Source organism: Borostomias antarcticus (genome assembly GCF_949987555.1).
Source record: "Borostomias antarcticus genome assembly, chromosome: 4".
Classification (NCBI taxonomy): domain Eukaryota; kingdom Metazoa; phylum Chordata; class Actinopteri; order Stomiiformes; family Stomiidae; genus Borostomias; species Borostomias antarcticus.
The window spans coordinates 7,984,012-8,007,304 of NC_140237.1; the positions used below are offsets into that span (position 1 = coordinate 7,984,012).

At 43.8% G+C, this 23,293-nt stretch overlaps 1 protein-coding gene and 1 long non-coding RNA gene across 2 annotated transcripts in view; one reads left to right on the forward strand and one right to left on the reverse strand.

Annotated features, from left to right (window-relative positions):
- kcnq1.1 (potassium voltage-gated channel, KQT-like subfamily, member 1.1) overlaps positions 1-22,456 on the forward strand; it is a gene marked incomplete at both ends in the record, with an annotated part of 96,670 nt that extends 74,214 nt beyond the window's left edge. The window contains 6 exons of the mRNA XM_084437281.1: positions 130-253; positions 10,148-10,223; positions 10,881-10,975; positions 11,171-11,217; positions 11,556-11,617; positions 22,214-22,456. Coding sequence (XP_084293407.1) covers positions 130-253; positions 10,148-10,223; positions 10,881-10,975; positions 11,171-11,217; positions 11,556-11,617; positions 22,214-22,456 — 647 coding nt within the window. The remainder of the gene's footprint in view (positions 1-129; positions 254-10,147; positions 10,224-10,880; positions 10,976-11,170; positions 11,218-11,555; positions 11,618-22,213) is intronic.
- On the reverse strand, positions 16,122-17,259 carry LOC311308239. The gene is made up of 3 exons (XR_014630420.1): positions 17,197-17,259; positions 16,700-16,854; positions 16,122-16,519 (listed from the first exon to the last, which is right to left on the reverse strand). It is a non-coding gene; the product is annotated as an uncharacterized lncRNA (long non-coding RNA).
- Positions 22,457-23,293: the final 837 nt, after the last annotated feature.

The following is a 23,293-nucleotide window of genomic DNA, read 5'->3' on the forward strand; positions in this document are numbered from 1 at the left end:
TGGAAAAGGTTGAGATTATCACTTTAAATTCTTAACAGTCATATACTGTGATCTTTTTGGACTGTTATTATACCATGAAGATCTCATACCATTACATCCCTAATCCACACATTTCTACATGTGTTGCAGTGAAAAAGAGCCCTTGCTTGCTGGAGGTGCACTCCCCTCCTCTGCAGAGGAACAGTAGTAATGATGACCTGGAGCTGGAGGGAGAGAGAGACAGTGGCCTGTCTCCAGTTACCCACGTGTCACAGTAAGTTTTTACCCAAAATACAAATTTAAATACAAAATGTCAAATGCGAATCAATATAAAAACAATTCAATAGAAAGTACAGGATAGAAAGGGCAAAGTTACTACAGACTTAATGAAAGTACAAACATCAGGAAAAAGGAGGCGTTGTCTGGCTTGAGGAAGTGAAGAAGCACGTGGCTGATGGAAGCTCGGTTTGATGCACGGTGTAGCGCGCCTGCACTCCCATTGAAACAGTGATGGAAGACTGTAGACAAACGTTGATGTTCGCGGAGGTTCAGAGTTCAATTTCAGCGCTGCTTGTTGTACAGCGACTGAAATAGTTCCGAATTTAAAAGTTGCAAATGTCTCATTCAAAACCTCTGCTCTCGCCAGAGGTGGATCATTTGAAGAGTTTGTTGAAATTCCTAAGACCCTGGTGTCGACTACACAGAGAGCTTAGATGCCAGTAGTGGAGTGGTTCAGCAATCCATGAATACAGATTGATTTTCATCAATCAGGCACAAGCTTGGATCCTTGGTTACGGAGAGAAACTTGAGAGTGCAAACTTTGAGAGACTTTGAGAGAGAGAATCTGTCTGGTCCCTACTTAAAAAGGGCAGGGAACTCACTGTGCGAGTCTCTGTTGGGCCCATGTGGCCTCCGGAATGTTGCGCCATGGATTTATTACCCAAGGGGGTAAAGAGCTCTGCGCATGCGTGCTGGAGCAAGTGAGGAAGCTATTTCGTGTCTAAAGACGTTTCTAAAGATCATATTACAGAGGCATGTGAAAAACCACAACAGGCCTACGCTCTATGTAAGCACAACTAGCTATATTCATAAAGACAGATTGATGAAAACAACCGTTTCGCGGCAGAAAATAGATTTTTAGAAACTGCATTCCAGGTGCCCCGACCATCGCCATTACATGGATATACTGGCTCGCGCTGGATTTTACATTTCTTCTACATGCATCCGAACTACACCAAAGTGATCTCGGTGAGTCAAACGTCTTATAATATGTCGTAAATAAGGTCCAGGTTGTCAAAAACGAGCATTGTCCTTTAAACAGTCAGCTTGGCCATGAGGTCACGTTGACTGAACAGGCCATGGAGGAACCTCAGAGGGAGAACAGCCTTCAGGAGCAGTTAGCGGCTAGGCCAACAACCTCCGGGGTTGTCGACTTGCAAGTTTAGCAAGGCCCAACACTGTCATGAGCAGCTGGACAGCTGCCAGGTTGAGTATGATCTGTTCATATTCCAAAAACAAGCCCTGGAAGGGGGGTTGTGGAAGACCAGAAATCAAGTACACAGCTCCCCGCAGGACAATTATTTAGTGCCAGGAAGTTGTTCAGCTGTTGCTGCTGCTTTTTCAATAATTTTACTTAAAAAACGGGAGTTTTGATATGGGCTTATAATTGTTCATTTGAGAGGCTTGACAACTGCAGTTTTCAGGGTTTGTGGGAACACTTGAAAGAAGAGACGTGTTTACAATGTGTAGTAAATCAGAGGCCATGCAGTTAGATACAGCACATGCTTCTTACATCTTTTACAGTAAAGTCACCCACAATCAGAGTTTGAGGCCCAGTTGTTAGCTTTCCCTGTAGCCTTTTACTTTTAGATTTACTCTCAGTCCTTACCCTGCTGTGTGAAGATGAGATGTGATTCAGGTCATCAGACGAAAATGCAAGGTCCTGCAAAAGTGGGGCAAATTTGTTCTCCAGTTGTACACTTGGTTGTCAGGGATTTTTTTTGCTGGCTCTCCCTTTGGCAGCTGTCCACAGCAGCTGTGTCCTACTAAGGACAGGGGTTGAAGAGGCACTCTGCCTGGATGATAATGCAGGCCAGCCAGTCTTATCACAAATCTCCAGGCGCTGGGCTCTGCCTTTTACCCATTCTCCCATTTCCCTGGGAAATTATTTACTCTTAGGTTTTGCACCAAGAGAGTTCCAGGGAGGACTACCACTTGTAGATTTATTACCCGGTACACAGCTCTCCTGTTTCTTGGTAGTCTTGTTGGTGATAATTAGCCGTGTTTTAGCATGCCCTTGTCCATTGTTTTGAATCCATGGTAAAGTGGTGTCATTCCCAGTTAGTCCATTGACTTCCACACTCACTTCTAAATGGTTAATTTTGGTTTACAGGACTGTAATCTTCTGCAGAAGTTTGTGTAAGTCTTCTGTGGGGCATCTTGCTGCCACGCTCACGTTATCATGAGGAGGTAATACAATTTTGAAATATGGCAATAGCCTACTATATCTACAAAACCTTCAGTCCCAGTGATTCATAAGTATCCAGGAGCCGCTACTCATAGTTTCTTACAGAAGAAAAGCAAGAATATCAGCAGAAAAATACAAGCGATGGTGAGAGCAAGCAGCAAAAGTGTCTGCACTGTGCGAAAGCAGGAAGTTAGTAGCAACTCCCTACCCCACAATCCATTAGCCCACTGGCTATGAAACACATCCATCCAGTTAATTTGAATATGAACAGGGGGATGGACGTTGCAATAGCCTAGTCCAGGTTCGTTGCTGGTGAGTGGTAAGCTAGTGTAGCAAGTTGAGCCATGGAAAAGTAGCTGTAAGCTAGGTAATATCGGCAAACATATATCAACTGACGTTATAAAAACGAAATACCATCAAACAGGTTATGTTAGCATGCTTTTCCAAATCAAGCTTGTTTGATTTGACTGCCTACATGGGCAGCCTACCAGTCGCAATTGACAGTCAAGCGGTTGCATTTCTTCTGAGCCAGTCAGTCTTATTGAAATAATTAGGCTATGTAATAAATCAAAAGTCAAAAATCTAATAAAAAATCAATCCTATCAGGAAAATATAGCCCCGAATTTTTCCACAATGAAACAGCTGTTGTACAAGTACATAGTAGCCTACCTTTACAATTCCATTAAAAAATGTTTTTATTACAGTAGTTAAACTCATGGTTGTGTCCTAGACTATCTCAGATCTCATAGGCGATTGTATCTTTTGCTTAAGAAATACTAATTTAACTATTGGATTATTTCAAATGGTCGGGCTGCAGTAGATGGGGAGACTGAGCACACGTGGGGAAAATAGTCGGTCAGTTTGTTGGCAATTCATTTTGACAATTGGACAGTTGATGTTGCACAGCAAATTCGGAGCAGTCACAGCCAACAACCCTGGCTGGAACTAGAAGCACCCCCCTCCCCCCACAATCAATTTGCATGGTCGGATAGGCTAATAATAACCTACATAAATTGAGGGAGTGTATTTTCAGTGTTTGCTGGAAGCGAATGCCACAGAAAGACAGGAAGGAAATCTATTCAAATGTTTGTGATAATTGCGCTATTGACGACATACCGTATTTCCTCTAATAAAAGCCTGGGCTTCTATTTCTTTAATCACATGTAGCCCCCGGCTTATATCAGAGACCTGGCTTATAAAAGAGGCCCGGCTTCTATTTCTATGTTAACAAATTGACAGTAAAAAAATATCAGTTTATTGAACAAAATTAGTGCAATTGTTTTAGATTGTAAATACGCAATCAAATCAAGGAGTTTTACCTCTAATAACAAACAGGAACAAGTAAAAATGCAACAAGTTTAACAAGATATAAAATGTATCATTGCCTTAGTGCAAGAAGGTTACTGGTAGTCAAGTACCGATTCTGGTAACTTAGTCAAGTAAAAAGGTACAAACTGGCACAAAAAGGATTCAAATTAGTTAATGTAAGTCTACTGCTCACAATTTGTTGAGGTACGGTAGCCTATAGCCTACATTCGTTGACGGCTCACATTGTGAAAATAAATTTCACAGGCCTAGCTTTTAGGCTAACATTACCTTACTGTACATTAAAATAAAACACCACAGGCTGATAACATTCAGCGGCATATTACCGATTTAAACAGTTCACAACATAACTTTTACATAGAACATAGATCAGTGCTCTAGGCTACAATCAGATCTAGGAAAAAATAAAATAAAAATACAGCTTACCGTACTGAGATGAAAAAAATATCCAGTACCAAGATGAAAAAATAAATTTTAGGCCATCTTTCATAGCATAGGCTATGGTGTTTCACTGTCCCCCCTCTCGTCCATATGACTATCCAGTTCCTCAGAAGCATCATTGTCAAGATTCTCAAAAACAACAAGTTCGTTGTTGTACAGTTCCTCCTCATCATCCTCAGCCGCATGCCTGTTCTCCTCCTCTCGCTGACGGAGCTGGTGAAGGGTCTTTCGCCCAGCAGCGCAGAGACCGTATCCTCCCTGAAACGGAGGATATGGTCATCTTCACTTGCGTCATGTTCCACAGACTGGCCACACACTTTGAAGGACTTGGTGATCAGATCCTTGTCCAGCAGGTCCCAGGCAGTGAGCATCCAGTCCACAAGCAGGCAGCGGGCAGGGGCTCTCAGGTTCCCTCCGGATGTGTAGGTCTTGTCTGCATCCTGTAGGACGGAACGCACAGTGAGATGAGAGCTTTACGCTACAAGGTTCGTTCGGAGCGATCCCTCCGTACGGTGGCAGTCACAGGAAGTGGTTCACAACCACTCAGTTTTCCTAAAAAGGAAATCTGTAGCTAAAATGTAGGTAAGCTATTTATCTTGCCTAACTTAATGTTCAGCCGTTTTGTATATGTTCAATATTGATCTATTCTTGCCTCCCTGTGAACTTTACTCTAAGGTTCTACAATCCAGATTCTCTAGCCACCGCTCGCACTCCAAGACTTGTTCACAATAGGTAGAATATCCGTAGATCAGAGTTTCCTATTTGTTAGGTCAAAAACTGTCTATATCCCTCACGCCGAGAGGTGATATAGAATCCCCAAATACCTATCGCCTCCAACCCTAGTATACCCCCTGACTCCTGCTTGGAAAGGCCAAAGACCCGGCTTAATGGACTTTGTCGTTCTGTTTCCAACTAAGACCTCCGGTTCCGCCGGCGAGGGTTGTAAAGGGCCTACAAGATACCACCAATTAAGTTGTCGTATGAGTCGTTCTAACAATGGTTGCCTTATGTCTCCCGAAGGATTCGTATAGCAACAGTACACCGTTTGTCTGCTAAACCCCTGTAAGCTCCATGAGCCACAGTTCCATAACACCAGAGTCAAACAAGTTGGTCGGATTCGCTTATGCAAGCAGGTTATACTTTCACTTTCTAGAGTTGAGTTTAGTTGTGTTGCCCGTCGGCTCCACTCCAAACCCTACACCTCTAGGAGCTTAATGGTACCAGTTCTAAATGAGACCTAACCCAATAGGTCACTTACCCCTTCACGGACGTTTAGCTGATGCTGAGAGGAGGCAGTTCACTTGAAGAAGGGAGTGTCCCAAAAAGTTCTTCAAGTTTTATAAGGTTTATTTAAAAATCAAAAAGATACAAAGTTTGCCAACGCAGGGCAAGTTGTTTTCAGTCAAAGTATACAACCAAAAATGATGTTAAAAAATGATGTTGACAATGATCCTAAGCTAACATTCAGTATTTATACTATTCTAAACAGTCTGAGCCCACGCAGTTTGTGGTCAGATAAAACATAACTACGTCAATGATTACATCAATTCACACGCAATTAACATCCGATTAAACACGTTATTACTAAATAAGGGCAGAAGGAATTCCATAAAAGGTATACACTTCCTTCATACCACCTGCATACCTACGTCAACTGAAACAATGTCTGCGTATGTAAGTACATCACTAAAGCAATACATGGGTATGTTAGCTCATCAATAAAACCATACCTGCGTATGCAAGTACGTCAGCTAAGTAGTTAAAAAGCTTTATTACATGTTCAAACAGCTGTTATAACACATCAAAGTGCGTAAGCAAACAACCAAACTGCGTAGGCAGAAGCCAACACCACATTGAAACCCATGTGTGGTCTAACATTGGTTTGAACCCCTCAGTTCCTGTTATGTGGTGTACTAGATTCTCATATAGATCTCATATCCTGATCACCTGCCAGTCGCAGGAAGTCAAACCAAATATGGTTATATTGTGAATTTGGTTTCCGCACAAACTGAAATACTAAATAAGGTATTGGTATGCTGCAGGAAGGTTTAGCTACAAGGGAGAGAAAGCATGACTAGAGTCCGAACATGGTATTTAGGAGAACTGGGAATGGCCATCCGTTCAACAATCCCCAGCCATCCACTCATTGTACGAGGCATGAAGGCTCTGTTTTTTTACGGCCCGTTCCACATCACATCAGGTGCTTGGATGTATTTGGTGCAGCCTCCTGGGATCACGGCAGTTGTGATATTGTAGGCTTTCAGCTCTGCTTTGGTGTCTGTACTTATGTAGCAGCGGTAAGCATCCCACACAAGGAGATGGTGGAGGAAGTCCTACAACTGATTGGAGCCATTCAGTGGTGAGTCCATCATTCATCCATCCATTCCCAGATGTGGCAATCACTGCTCGTGTGGTCTGCTGCTGCATTGCCTTCACTTCACGAATGGCTCCTTTGAAAACGATGAAAGGCTTCAGTTTGGTCCCGTTTGCCTTGGCTGCGAGCACCACGGTGAGATGGCCCTTCTCATGTCCAGTCGTTTTCAGGACCACACTCTTCGTGCCTGTCAACAACAATATGACGTTATTGTACTTTACATTGTACTTTACAGTTGAAACAAATCTCACTGTGCATTTTCAAATTTCAATAATGAAATACTGTTACCGGTATATGGAAAACGATAATGTAGAGTTAACATTACCTGTATGGTCAATGGTAGTGGGAGTCACCATGTCAAACCACACTGCAGTCTCATCCATTGCAATGATGTCATTGTGGGAAATCTGTTTGGAGCTGACAGCCTTGCCAATGTATGCACGCTCATTACATAACTTCTACAACATCCAGTGACAAAATATGTCATGGTACCTTGGTATGTCCACACCAAGGATTGAACTCACAACCTTCGCGGTGATAGGCAGCGCACATGGAGATATAATATAAACAGCGCACTATCCACTCGGCCACCGCTGACCTGGGAATTCTGTGGAGTCTTTTGGTTTTGATGTTCTGGGACCACTGCCTCTTGTGGTAGCAACAATAGTACTGCAGGTCAACAACAACAAGAAAGAAGAAGGGAGCGACAAATAGGCTTCCTTCTTCTTGGTGTGTCGGCTGTAAACTACCATTCGCAGAAACGCAGGGCAGCCCACATAATTTGACCTTTTTCCTGCTTCCGCCACTTAAACGATTTATTTTCTTGTTCGCAGATACCATCTCAGCCTTCTGTTTTTTCCATTCTCTAATTCTTTTTGGGTGCACATTGAATTTCCTAGCAGCACTCTCTCCTGAGTTCTCCTGTGCATATTTGAGTACCTCTTCTTTGAATTTAAAATCAAATGAACGTCTTTTCTTGTTCTCCATGATTGCCGTTTCAAGTTCGATGATGGGTTTCGTTGTAGGCAGGGCTAAAGAAGACACATGTTTTGATGGAGGCTGTGAGGGACGCAGCCTCTGATATGCGATCAGAATTGAATCAGAACAACACATTTCTTCTCTCTCTCTTTCTTTTCCCTTCACTTTATACTGCTAGTATAATTTATATCATGGTTTTAATGTGCTAAACTGCCAATCCCTTTGTTTATATTTTTGTCTATTATATTTAAAAATGCATGAAAATGCATATTTTAAAATCCACCCCATTAGAGGCCGGCCCTCCAATAGAGGCCCCGGCTACTATTGGAGGCCCAGCGTCTATTTGCACAGGCCACTGGGACCCCCGGCCACTATTAGAGGCCCGGCCTCTAAAAGAGGAAATACGGTACCACAACCGTATTTGACCAGTTTGTGATATCCATGAATGGATATTAGTTCAGTCATTGCAGAAGTGTTTGAATGACAAACGTTAGAGAGTGGGCGTTACCTCGCAGCAGTAGGAATATTGCTGGTGTTATAGATTTATTCTAATCATTAAGAAAAGAGTAATGGAGAATGCCAAAGTTTCATCTTTGCAAGTCCAAGCTGGTTACTTGTATTCCAACGAGTTTACAAGTTTGCAAATTCGGACTCAGAGAGAAGGGAAAATTCACCAAGAGCCAAGATTATCATGAAAACAGAGCATTATAAACACTGTGGGTGTGACCATACCTGCATATGCAAAAACTTCACTAGCCAATTGTCAGTGAGTAGACTAGGTCTGAGGGTCAACAGCTGAAGTAAACATTACAGAGATCAAAGATAGTTGGGAGGAGGGCACCCCTGGTGAGGTCTCCTGCCATAAAGCAGAAAGGGCATAAACAGGAGACAACTGCATCAGCTGTATAACACACAGGATTGTGCTGGCTTTGTCTTGCTTATTGACTATGTCAATATAGCCTACACAATATACAATATGATGTACAATATACACAATATAATACAAAGAATATATCCAACTAGTTTAAAATATATGCAGTTACTGCCAGGCGATTTGAGTTTGCTTGCTCAACGACGCCTCCTGGCTGCTATCGTGCAACACTGAATAAGGAGGTGGTCTGGAGTGGTCCCTGAATAAGGAGGTGGTCTGGAGTGGTCCCTGAATAAGGAGGTGGTCTGGAGTGGTCCCTGGATAAGGAGGTGGTCTGGAGTGGTCCCTGGATAAGGAGGTGGTCTGGAGGGGTCCCTGGATAAGGAGGTGGTCTGGAGTGGTCCCTGGATAAGGAGGTGGTCTGGAGGGGTCCCTGAATAAGGAGGTGGTCTGGAGGGGTCCCTGAATAAGGAGGTGGTCTGGAGGGGTCCCTGAATAAGGAGGTGGTCTGGAGGGGTCCCTGAATAAGGAGGTGGTCTGGAGGGGTCCCTGAATAAGGAGGTGGTCTGGAGGGGTCCCTGGATAAGGAGGTGGTCTGGAGGGGTCCCTGAATAAGGAGGTGGTCTGGAGCGGTCCCTGAATAAGGAGGTGGTCTGGAGGGGTCCCTGAATAAGGAGGTGGTCTGGAGTGGTCCCTGGATAAGGAGGTGGTCTGGAGCGGTCCCTGGATAAGGAGGTGGTCTGGAGTGGTCCGAACGGTCCTCTAAAACTTTGCTGCCGCTGTCGTTGCTGCTCTCCCCACGAGATGCGGCAAAATATTGAAGTTCAGATGACTACCAATCCGGCTTCTGGCAAGATCAGAAGTAACTAAGAGCAAGTTTTAAATTCTGAACCATTTCAGTTTGCTGTACACCGAGCAGCTCTGAAATTGAACCTTGGCGTTTGCCAACAATCAAACAATCATCAAAAGACTGTTTTGATGGTAGCGCAGGCGGGTAACACCAGACATTGAGTGACAATCATGCCTTTCCATTTCTCTGGGCCAAACCACACACTGAGCACAGCTCTCTCTTCAGGTCACATTCAATGTTCTTCTGTGGTGTGGTGTTGATGTGATATTGTTTTAAACTTAGAGAATTTAGGACAGGCTGAGATAATCTGTGACACCATTCATTTCATTTTGCTGGTTTCATATTGCCACATTGTTTTTCCATCCGTTATTCAATTGTGTTTTCATGTTATTTTGATAATTGATAAGTATAACCTCAATAAATATTATTAAGCTTTGATCATGTTGTAGCGTCATCACATGATCTTTAGGTCCCTTGATTGAGTCAAGACCTCCTCCTTCAGACAGATTGATAAATAAGATTATTGATAAAGGTTATCGGTTTCCCTTTATAGAACAGGGTGGTGCCCCTTACGACATGATTTAATGATCATGATCATTAAATACATATTCGTTCGTAGTTGTGATAACCGTGGTATAATCATAAATTATATCTTGTCATAGTGATAATTCAACACCACTTATGGTTCTCACCCTTAGAGTGCTACAGAGTGTTAGCATCAGTCACTACATACACTTGAACACAACATATTCATCTCATCCTCTGAGCCCTTCCAGGGGCACTCTGTGCTCCAATAGGGAGTGGTTGAAAAGATTGTTATACAGCATTATGTCACTCGTCTCATTCAGCTTTCTCATATAGGTTGAGGGACACTCACAGAAGAGCCATACGTGTGATCCAGAGAATGCGCTACTTTGTTGCTAAGAAGCAATTCCAGGTGAGTGAGATTTAAGTAATAGCTGTTTGTTTTAGCAGTAATTACTGTAGTTCAACACAATTCATGTTAAGCTTGCAATAGCATGGTATGGTCCACAATACTGTATATGATCAGCCCATTTTCTATTTTTTAGCATACCTTTGAAAGGCCTGCGGAATGAACAATGCATTGTATGTTAGGAGACACTTTTTAATTCTCAATAACAGCACATATGTAAGTGTACTTAAAACACTTCTTTTTAATGATGATGATTTTGTACCTAAAGTGTACCTAAAAAAAAAAAAACCCTTCCCTTCAGCCGATCGTTTCCTCGCAAATGTGGGCCTTAAGCATGTAATGGCAATAGGTTGCATTTTGATTTAAAAATGCAGATATTTAGAAATACATACTTACGGTTAACCACGTATTTTCCCACTAATCCTTAATGCTCTAAAATGGCAAATGGGTTGTTTAGTTGAAGAGCTTGGTGGTTTCAATGTATGTGAGTGTGTGTGTAACATATTGTTGTCCTCTCACATTCAAAGCAAGTAACACTATATCCATGTTGCAATGAAGATCGCAAAGGTGTGAGTGGGATCCGTTGTATGTCTACGAGGGCTTGTCGGGCTGGTAAGGCAGACAGTCGTAATATCAAAAATGTCTGTTATGTTTTTGCAGCAAGCGCGTAAACCCTATGATGTGCGGGATGTTATAGAGCAGTATTCCCAAGGACACCTCAACCTCATGGTGCGCATCAAAGAGCTACAGAGAAGGTGGGCTGCTTTCTATATCCCCTTTCCCTTCTATTTCAATGCAAGATACCACTTGGAATTGGATGCGTGGTTGGTTCGGGGGATGTTCCATGTACATGAACGGACGGATGGACTAATAGATGGTTGGATGGACGGTTGGATGGAATTATACTATACTTCAAAACGTGTGATTGTATATTTGAACTCCTCCGCTAGATTGGACCAGTCTCTGGGAAAGCTGACTCTGTTCCAGACCAGCTCAGGTAGGAAATACCACCTGATGCATCGTCTGTCATTCACATTCACTAAATACAATCGCCGATATACTGTATGGCTGGGGATGGATGGATAACCCTGAAGAACAACTAGAGGCGCTGTTATCTTTTAGTGTAGAGTAGAATTAGTGGTTAGTTTATTCAAATTGAGAAAGAGGATTGTGACGAATTTGCATATCTCCTTGTATCTCTGTTGAACTGAATACGATGTTAGCAAGTAATCCAACAATGATAGTATACTAGGATGTATTGTAACATTCATAGAAAGGATTGTGTTGTCTATTTTGTTTCCTTGTTTTATTTGATCATCTGATCCTTCTTTGAAGAACGGGCTAAAGACAAAGGCACCAACACCATTGGCTCCAGACTGAACAGGATGGAGGACAAGGTACTGTAAACCACAATAACCCACATGTCCATGAAGTGGTCCATAATGTTCATGATGTTTAGCTGTTTCCCGGGTCTATTCCGATTTTTTATATATTTTTTTTATATATTTTTTTTTTGTAATTTAAGTTTTAATAGTAGTTTTTGTACCATTGAAATTACTGGAGGAATGATCAGTAACTTGACGTTTTTAGGGGCGGCTGTAGCTCAGTTGGTAGAGCGGGTCGTTCAATGATCGAAGGGTCAGTGGTTCAAATCTATCTGCACCGATGACCTGCACATTAATGCTGTGGAACGACTTCCTGTTCACTCATTTACAGTAGGCACAATTAGGTTGCAGCATTACCAGAATATTATGTAAAATATCGTCATTAACTTCAACTGAATGCTTTCAACAAAGTCACCTGCTATTCTGTGGAATTCCTCCTTCATGGTCAGAGGCTGTGTCCAGAGCAAGGGACACTTTCCTTAGTTATATGGCTCTACACATAGTAGCTTTCCCAATGTGTGGCTACTGCATCGCCATAATATTATATAAAAAAACTCCCGTTTGCAGAAACGCAGGGCAACCCACATAATTTGCTCTGATGTAAGAGCACGGCCATGATGTGATTTGTGTAGTCTAATAATAGCGATTTCAGGCCGGAAAATGGTATTTAGTAGATACATACTGGAGTTTGCGGAAAAACGGTAACGTTATCATAGGACATCCCATCGCAGTCTTAAAATCCTCCCCCGGTGAAACATGCATGCATTTAAAACTTCACAAAGTAATGCGCTTCCTCATCTGGTAGGGAAAGACGGGGAGACAGTCTGGGTTTTTAGAGAAAACCTGCTAGCGAGCAGGTTAGGTTGACAGAATGAGTTACCATGGTAACCGACCCACGTTTTCAGTGAACTCGCTTTCTGGAACGGGTTTGAGTTGCCTTTCTTTCGCGAGTTTCAGTTGTCTCTCTTTCTGGAACAGAAAACCCAGGCTTTCACTCATTTGAGGGTTAACAAAGTCAGGATTTCTACTAAACCCGCTTTCTGGAATACCTCCCAGGCCTTCCCAAACCCTCATTTCCTCGGTGGTATAATGGACTAAACACTGGATTCCCACGCTGTAGGCCAGGGTTCGATTCCCGTTCGGGAACTTCTAACCATTTTATCTATATTCCTCCTCTCTGTTTCAGAAGGATGGGAGCGGATGTATGTGAACAAAAAGCCCAGGCCGTCCGAAACCCTCAGGCCCCTCAGTGCTGTAGTGGGTTAAGCATCTGACTCCCATGCTGGAGGCCAGGGTTTGATTCCTGGTTTGGGATGCCGAGAACAATGGCATCCTAGGTTTTAGCCTGGACTAGGGAAAACACCCAATTCTTTCTTTTCCTTCCCTTATGCCCTGACCCAGTTTTCTTAGTGCCTTTTCGACTCACAGACCCTAGAACAGCTATTATGGCACAAAAACCATCACCCCCTCCCCCCATTCAGAATGTGCTAAAAGCTTTAAATAGCTTCCTTGGGGTGACCCTTTCATACATCCATGTACATAAAGTATGCTCTATGACAGGGGTGGCCAACCAGTCAGAGACTAAGAGCCACAAAAATTACTTTGGTACCACCCAGAGCCACACCATATATACCAGCGTTTCTCAACCTTTTTTTCAGTCACCGCACCCTTCATAAGTACTTAAAATCCCAAGGCACCCCAGTCTAAAATAAGAAGAAAAACGTTATTGTCCATTAAATATACATTTAAAGTTTATTTATTCAAAATTAACACATACAACAAGATATTTTCTGACATAATATATTTTGGACTGGGTTGGGTTAGGCTGGGCTGGGCTGGGTTGGACTGGACTGGACTGGACTGAACTGAACTGAACTGAACTGAACTGAACTGAACTGAACTGGACTGGGCTGGGCTGGGTTAGGCTGGACTGGGCTGGGCTGGGTTAGGCTGGAATGGACTGGACTGACTGGGCTGGGTTAGGCTGGACTGGGCTGGGCTGGACTGAGCTGGACTGGACTGGACTGAGATGGGCTGGCTGAAAGCAGATGGGAGACGGGGGCAGCTTGTGTTATTTCTTGTCAAGGCTAGCATTCACTCACTCTCTACCTATGTCTGTCTCACTCACTCACTCTCACACACACACAGACACACACACACACACTCTCTCTCTCTCTCTCTCTCTACCCCCACACATGAAAATATAACAATTTACAATAGCCTACCGCACAGTAACAGTATGTCAGTATGTGACAAGTGTTTTTGACTTACCTGTCGCTCCTCAGTGGGACTTCTGGCACTCCTTGCTTGCCACAATCCTCTTCAGATTTGGCTTGTATTCCGTTGTGGCCACTCTAAGCAGTTCCTTCACATGTGTGTCAGTCAAAACAGATCTGTGCTTGGATTTCACGAGTTTCAGGGTAGAAAACACAGACTCACAAACATATGTGGATCCAAACATTGAGAGTAGCTTGAGCGCAGCCCGTTTGAGCTGGGGATATTTTTCCATTGGCACTGTTTTCCAAAACTCAATGGTTCCATCCTTCAGAACAGACTTCAGTCTGTCATCCTCCGACAGTTCAATCATCTCCATCTCCGACGCTGCTTCGTCTGTGACAAGCGGGGCTTTTAAACAGTCTGGCCGTGTCCGAATTGCATACTACTTGCTATATAGTAGGCGAGATGCAGCATGCTGCATCAAAACTGTGCATACTGTATTTCGCCTACTATATAGTAGGTACTATATAGTAGGCGAAATCGGCGAAAAAATGGGCGTAAATGTAGCATAGTCCAGAGCATACTGTTCCGGAAGTCGAGAGGTGAAACGTCACTGGGCTGTGAGAAAAATAAAAAAAGATGGCGAACGAAGAGATCTCCGGGACCGCAGCGGGAGTTTTCAAATGTAAGTATTGACTTAATTTGTCGATGGAAAAATTATTTTTCCGGACAGATATCTTAGTTATAACGACACAGAGCTACAAATGCAGTTTTGTGTATAAAGGTGGGGTAGAAATGACATTTCGAAAAAGAACGTCATGATAGCTAGCTGCTTGCATTGATCTCTGTGGTGGACGTTACGTTAGCTAGCTAGCCCAGTTAATGTTAATAGGCTGCTAACGTTACAGGTGTTCAGACGGCTCTTGCTCAAAACGTATTCATGTCAAATCTTAGATGTTTCTATAGCTAGAATCGAGAGAAACAGACTAACATTTCCATGTAATATGACCATGATCGCTTAAGAAATGTGCAAGAAATGTCGAAATTGTGATGAGTTGTTAAATGGCTAACCTAAGCCACCGAGCCTAACGTTACTTGAAGTTGTTTAAACAATTGTCTGTTCATTCCATGATTTAAACGAGTTCAACTGTTCATATATCATATATTAATATTCATTGTCCCATAATACTTCTGGATGTATTACAGGGACCAACGACCACACCAGGGACGATGATCCTCTGGAGGACGGCTGCATGGGTGGTCCCCATCGCCTCTTCCAAGACCCCTTACCACTTCCACGAAGCGGCTGTGGCCTCCCCTCCCTCTGTGCTGACCCCAGTTCTGGGGCTCTTTAGGTCCTATGAGGTTAGATAAGTTTTCTAGTGTCATACAAACTGTGAGTCCCTATCAATATCTTTGCTATCATGTAGCCTGTAGATCAAAATCACCTTGTACATGGCTACAAGGTTCTCTGCGTGCTTTATCCAGGCTGTCTCCGTCGTCCCCTGCAGCCCAGCTTCTAAGATGTAGGTCCTACATAAATCAATATCCAAAGTAAACAGACCGCTGGATTGCTTCTGAACAACAATGCATACGTTAGTTAACTTACTCCAAGCCTTTCAGCGTGGTTTCTCTTCCCCGTAAACAGGGAAGAGTTGGCCGTCCTCCAGAGGGATGACCGGCTGATGTTGAATGGGGGAGAGAGAAGGCAGAGATGAAGGCTGAGTGGAGGGAGGAAAGGGGGTTGTTTAAGGAGAGGGGGGACCGGCTGATGTTGCTTCTAGAAGCCTCAGTCAAAAAAAACTGTTATCTTGTTCCATTATTGTTTTTGTTATTTTTTATTAAATGTATTTTTCTTGAATTAAATTGGTGTTTGTGTGTCATTCCTTGTAATGTCTTCCCAGTCAAAGAACAAATGTCACTATACCTAAAACCAGTCATTAGAGTAAAAGAACATTCCTAATGGACATTGTAGTTTGCAATTAGGCATAAAAGACGGAACACACGTTGGTTCACAATGCTTCATTGGAATTATTCAGAGACGGTTATGAAAGCTTCAGTTTAATGTGTCTGACTAACGACTACTTGATAAGGGAGTTACATGTCCAAAGCGCTCTGCGTGTTGTAAGACCTTCCAAGTTACTGTACATAACCTGTAGACATATCAAGACAATGTGTCTGATGTGTAGATATTACACTTTGTTGAAATGTTAATACATCAAGAAGTAACCTTTACATGTATAATGGAAGAAACACAACCATAAACATTTCTTGGATATTTTTATTACACAATGGTCTTCAAATATACTTTTGACTTGTTTATATTTGGTCAGATCATTAGCTTTCCTTGCAAAAGGTACTGACAGGAGAACGCTGATCTGTTGTCTCCCCCCAAAATACTTAAACTGATTACTATGTACAGTGTTACACATACATTTAAACAAATGCCTCAAGGCTGCCTATAACCAACTGATCAGTGTTTAAAGCCTCAAGGCTGTCTATAAGGAACAAGGTAAAGCACACTCATGAACTGATAGACTGACTACTTATGGCAGGATGTGGGTAGTCGTGCTCACCAAGAGCTGGGATCCAGGCAGCTTGTGCTGGTGCTGCCGCTGCGAGACACTTTCTGAGGCCATCTCCAGGGTTGGGATGATCTGCAGCAGCAGGACCATGGCCCCCATCAAGGTCTTCAACCTTTAAATGGTTAAATGCAATTAGGCCTACTGTAAGTCGCTTAGCAGACACACAAAAGTGTCTGCTAAATAAATGACTAAGGTAATGCTGGCAAGATGACAAGACCATTGTAAAGGGTGAGTACTGAGAAAAGCTCTAAATGCAATGAATTATTATTATTGTTATTGCTATTATTAGCACCTCCATGGTCTTGCCCCATCCTCCTGACCATCACCAAGGTTCCTCTGTGTCGATTTTGACAATCTGAAGTCCCTCCTTGTGTCCAGCCGTCAAAATAGGTCCTCAGCAGGGACGTGGAGGTTGACTTGGTGAGGACCTCTGTCTTCCATGTGAGCCTACAGGGGGAATATTATTAGGGCAAACTTTAACTCATTTGTGCGTATGGCATATACTTGTCTTTACAATGTGATAATAGATAGATGTCATTATCTGTAGAGCTAAAATGTAACATTACAAAGCAGGCGTGTAGTGATGAGTAAACCCAGGTAAACTCAGTTTACCCACCTCTTTAAAATGAGTTGAGTTTTATTGTTTTGCTTACCTGCCTCTCAGAATCTATTTAATATAACATCCCTGGTACAAATGTAACAGTATAGCTAGCCCCAAGCCAGCACATGCGGGGCTATCAACTAACCTAGCTAACTAGCGTAGCTAGCAAGCTAACGTTCAATATTTACCTCAACTACAAGCATGTCGAGAAGATCTCATGACGGCTCTTCTCCTTGCAGCGTTAACACGACTTCTCCTGCTGCAGCAGCAGCCGCACATCCCATGACAGGAAAAGGCTACATTTTTGTGGATAATACACAAAATGATCACAGAAAACACCGGATAATTGTACCACAGCTTCGCGGGAGTAAACAGTATCGTATCCCGTCACTTCCGCTGGATGACTCGAGTAGCATGCTGTATTTTCTCGCATACTACACGCGTTTTGTGGAACAGTAGGTACTATATAGTATGCAGTATGCATACTATATAGTGCCTACTATATAGCATGTAGCAGGTAGTATGCAATTCGGACACGGCCTCTGTCTCCGCACTGAAAGGATCGACGAGGAACGTAACCTGTGGCCTTTTCAGCTGTAGGTCCTGGAATCTGGTCACAAAACTCTCCTGGAGTTTTTCCATCTGCGTCGCATATTGGGCTGTCTGCTTTCTCAGGTCGGCTGATGCAGCATGTTCACCTGCTTTTTGCAGAGAGGGGAAGTGCAGAAATTCTCCCTTTTGAAGTTGCGCCTTAAACAGCTTGAGTTTGTTGACAAACGCAAACACACTTTGCACCAGGTCAGGCAGCATCTTTAACTTCCCCTGCAGGCCCAGGTTGAGTCTGTCCAGATGACTCAGCATGTCGACCAAAAAAGACAAGTCCATAATCCACTGGGGGTCTGACAGCTGTGGATAGTCCTTGTTCTTCTCCTCCATGAACAGCCTCACGGCATCCAAGAGCTCAAGGAAGCGAGACAGCACTTTGCCTCTTGAAAGTCACCTCACAGTGCAGTGAAGCGGCAGGTCTCCGGGAAGGCCTTGGTCGAGTTCAGCAATCAGGTTTTTGAATTGCCTGTGGTTAAGAGCATGTGTGCGGATATAGTTGACGATTTCCATCACAGGCTTCATGACGTGATCTAAATTCAGCGTTTTAGACACAAGCTGCTCCCGATGAATGATGCAGTGGAAATTCCAAAAATCAGGAAAAGTGTCGTCGGCTTTACAGAGGCCCACAAGCCCGTTCTGAGCTCCAACCATAGAGGGCGCTCCATCCGTGGCCATTGCTGTCAGTCTCTGGATTGGCAGATTTGCTTTAGCAAACACGTCAGTCATGGTTTGTTTCACATCGATGCCGCGGGTCCTGTCCTTCAGTGGCTGAATATCAAGGAGCTCTTCTTTGATCACACAATCTTCTGAAACTGACCGTACAAATATGGCCAACTGTGGCTTGTCTTGTATGTCACAAGACTCATCCAATCCCACACTGAAATATTCGCATTTCTGAAGATCAGAATGTAATTCTGTTTCAATGGCATGGTTTATGTCCGATATTCTGTGTTCAATTGTGTGGCGTGACAATTGTACATCTGACACCATCTTTTTCAGTTTGTCATTTTCTGGAGACAAGATTTCTACAACATCAGTGATGCATGTCTTCACAAACTCGCCTTCGCTGTATGGCTTTTTAGCACGAGCAATGTTCCATGCCACTTGATAAGAGGCAAGCGTCGCTGTCTCTGCCTGCTTGGTAAATGAACGGAACAGATGGGTCTGTTTCTGTATCTGACTTTTCAAGCTATTTAACTTGTTCTGGCGAAGTTCAGTACCTATTGGGTAGTCATGGTCAATGCTAGCATGTGTTGTGGTGAAGTGGCGCTGGAGATTTGAGGCTTTAAAATGTCCCAATGATGTCTGGCATATGAGACAGAATGGCTTAGCATTACGTTCTATAAATAAAAAATCACTCTCCCACTCGGGTAAAAATGTCCTGTGTTCGTCTTCATATTTTCGTTTCGCTGCGCATTTCTTTCCAGCCATTCTTTGGTTGTGTGTAATCTATGCTACGTTAGCTTTTGTCATAAAAGAGAATGACCCACGCAAAGTAAATTATTTTGTTTACATTTATTTTGTTACCAAGGTGATTTGCTACCTATATGATTGGTTTGAAGTGGTTCTCACGCGACTTCCTCGCGACCTAGCGAAACGAATCATATGATTTTATGACAAATCTGCAATAAACTAAAATGGGCAGGAAGAAATTAACAGCGAAACTAGAGAGAAAGAGAGAGAGAGAAACGTTCTTATGGAATTAATTAATTTATTTTTTAATGAAAGGATGGAAGAGCCGCAAGACAACATTTTTTTATCAATGGATGGAGGAGCCGCACATTGACGGGCAAAGAGCCGCATGCGGCTCGCGAGCCGCGGGTTGGCCACCCCTGCTCTATGATGATGATGTATGAATAAACCAAACCAAACCAAATGTACCGTTGGTGTAAGTCCCACCATTACATTACATTACATTACAGTCATTTAGCAGACGCTTTTATCCAAAGCGACTAACAATAATTGCATTTAACGTAGGAAGAGCCAATGTACTACTACTTGCCAGAACTCACAAGTGCATCTTCTTTCTAAAACAAACAAGTGACTAAGAGCATAATCTAGTGCTGAAGGCAAAGTGCAAGAATCACAATCTAAAGTACAGTGCAATATAATATAATAAGTGCTTAGGTGGGAGGATTGTTGTAGTACTTCTTGAAGAGATGAGTTTTGAGACTGCGACGAAAGATGGGCAGCGACTCTGCTGTCCTGACATCAGTGGGCAGCTCATTCCACCACTGCGGGGCCAGGACAGAGAAGAGCCGTGACCGTGTCGATCGACCGCAGGAGCCTCGGAGTGACGGGGCAACCAGTCGCCCTGAGGTAGCAGAGCGTAGTGGTCGGGAGGGGATGTAGGGTTTGACCATGGCCTGGAGGTAGGAGGGGGCTGTTCCTTTCATTGCCCTGTAGGTTAGCGCCAGAGTTTTAAACTGGATGCGAGCCGCTACAGGGAGCCAGTGTAGGGAACGGAGGAGGGAAGTTGTGTGGGAGAATTTGGGGTGGTTGAACACCAGGCGAGCAGCAGCTTTCTGGACAAGTTCCAGAGGTTTAATGGCTGACGCCGGTGCCCCCGCGAGGAGGGAGTTGCAGTAGTCCAGGCGGGAGATGACCAGGGCCTGGATGAGTACCTGCGCCGTTTCATTAGTGAGGAAAGGGCGAATCCTCCTGATGTTGTAGAGCATGAATCTGCAGGAACGTGTGACGGATGTGACATGTGAGGAAAATGACAGTTGGTCATCCAGGGTCACACCCAGATTCCTCGCAGTCCGAGTTGGGGTCACCACTGTGTCTTCAATGGTGATGGCCAGGTCCCGGTGCGGACAGCCCTTCCCCGGGAGGAACAGCAGCTCAGTCTTGTCCAGATTGAGCTTGAGGTGATGTGTCGTCATCCACTCCGAAATGATGGAGTGGATGACCAGCTCTTCCAGACTCCACCCCTGGGCGGACCAACCACCTCCAGTCCAGGGACCCGAGCAGTGTGCATGACCCTGCCCCCGCTCTCTGAAACCTAAACTGTCTCAGATTGTGCCTTTTCTGTAGACTCAGTGGAACGGAAGGGACAGAATCCACATAGCCTCTCGGGTTTTGGTAATAGTTCACTCTTAGACTGGAAGGGCATGGTACATGTTATTGTTGTGTTCTGTCCTGTCCTGTCTTGTCTTATGAGTGTCTTCCATTGTCTGGTTTTTAATTACCTTTGATCATAGAAAAATCAAAACTATGGAATTGTTTAAAGACATGGACCTGTGCCTATTTGGCCGGAGGCCCGCCAGCGGATTCGGCCGGAGGTCCACCAGCTGGTCCATCGGGGACCCGCTGTAGGTCCACTAGCCTTGTGTTATCTGGGTTTATCCCTTACCTTTGTCCAGAAACAGAAGTTGAACCAATTGCAGCAAAATAGCTAACGTTACAGGAATCATCAGTGTAACTGCTTTAGCCACTGACCGCTACCATTAATGTTATGGAAGCTGCTGCTAGTTGTAGTGAGCTCATCAGCTAACTGGCTATCCTGCTCTTATTGTGCTGGATTAGCATTGGAAGCATTGGAACTGATGTGTCCAGGCGACAAGACCTATCTTAATTTATCAGACATTATTTCATGTAATTTCAATTCACAGCTATTTCAGTGGCATGAATAGCATCCTACCAGTGCTGAACAGAAACAAGCCAGCCACGCACATATGCCAGGCTGAACCTGGCCTGGTTGTGCTCTCTTCTGCATTCCATAAATAGATTCGCAAGTTTACATCACCATAGGCTACTTTCTCAAATGCTATAGGCTACATGTACATAAATTGTGCATCTCAAATGTTATGTCATTATAGTTTATATATAGGCTAGTTAGTTTTGATTTGAGTTTACTGAATAGTCTACATTCCAGCCTACAGTTCCCAGTCCCTCGATAGCCTAATCTACAGTATTGTCGGTACGCTCCGCTCCCACTAGTTGCTTCTTGATCAACGATGCCTCCTGGTGGTTAGTGTGCAACACTGCACGAAAACACGTTGGTGCTTCCCGCCAACGCGCTGACACCACATCACCACTACTGGCATGCCACGCCGCCGCTTTTTGCGCCTTCCAAAATTAGAGGCTCAGGCACTGTATATTGTCTGGCATCAAAAGACCAAGGCAAATTCCTTGTTGGTGCAAGCCTACTTGGCTAAATACAAATCTAAATCTGAAATCACCTCATCCAATACTGTCGGCTTGGAAGCTTCTACTGCCCGGGACAAGGGCAAACCGCAACGCATCATTTGGTCAGCAGAGAATCGCTTCAAATGTTGAAATGCTGTCAAACTTATTAAGGCTTGAAAATCACTAACTTCCCTATTCTAGAAAAAGTACAAGTCACAGAAACACTGATCTCACTTTTTGGAGGTTTTGCAAACAGCATATTCAGTGCATTGTAAATAGATAATGAGCATATAAAACAGTTTTACAGCATACCCTAGTGCCTCCTAAATAAATAATGATATTTACACAGCATACCCATGATCTACTCATGGAAAACATATTTGGGGTAAAGTTGTGCTTTAAGGGGAAACAAGTGAAGGGTTACCCTGAGTCCTGACTCATGTTTTTGTAACGCCCCTGCCTACACAGATCACACACATGGACCAGACGCTCAACCGTGTTGCAGAGTACCTCACCCACCTCTTGGGCCAGGCGGACGTTGGGGTGACAGGGGCAGGACCTGGGGGAGTGGGCAGGAGGCGGTCCCATGGTGGTGAGGGAGCCAGCGTGCCGCGCCAGGACTGCCTGCCCAGCTATGAGCAGCTCTCTAATGCCACCGCCACTCCCCACCCTACCCTCACCTCCACACTCAGCCAGGATGAGGAAGGCTGAACTGCAATCATACCAGAGCTAAATGTGCCCCCCTCCTTTTCCTTCTAGTTTTCTTGTGTTACTAAATTCAGATTTAACCCTTGGAGAATGTTTAATTTGAGTAGTTATGAAGTATTGGTATCGAACTCTAGTAGCATGTCTATCTGGTGGATACCAAATAGATGTTTCTTGAAATGACTGATTGAATTGGAATCTGAATGGTGTTTTTGGAAACATTCACATACGCCCATCCACTTCTACAAGACACACCAACCAACATGCATTGCAGCCTTGTATTCTACTCTATCGGTTCTGTATATATTTTCAAGACCTTTTCTCATTTTCTTCTCTGTCTCAGCTACAAATCAAATTCCTTTTGTCCTGTTTAACAGTGGAGGAAAATGAGAAGACAATTTGGGACACTGTAAAAGAAAAGAAAATCCCTTTTGCAATACAGTCTGGACTTCTAGCCTCCCATAGCGATTACAGTGGGTGAGAGTACCTGCCTTGACAAACTCCTTCACCCAATCAGCGTAACAAAACGTTTTGCCAAATCCAGTCAGAAGAACGGCAATATGTATTTTCTGCCCAGAATCTCCGCTAGTGCATAATCTTGTTCCTGTTTAATTGTTGTTATTGAGACTATTCCTGCAATAACTGTACATTAACATTACTGCTCGTTGCATCAAGAGCCTACTAGTTTGCCAACGGCCTGTATTTCATGTAATCAACTACGGGACCCAATCAGGGGCTTTGTCCCCACTGGGGGGCAGAACAGCAGTAAGGACGCAGTCCCTGATTGGCCTGGTCACATTGTAATTTCTGGAAATCAATGTGAATAGGAAGAAGTCCAGACTG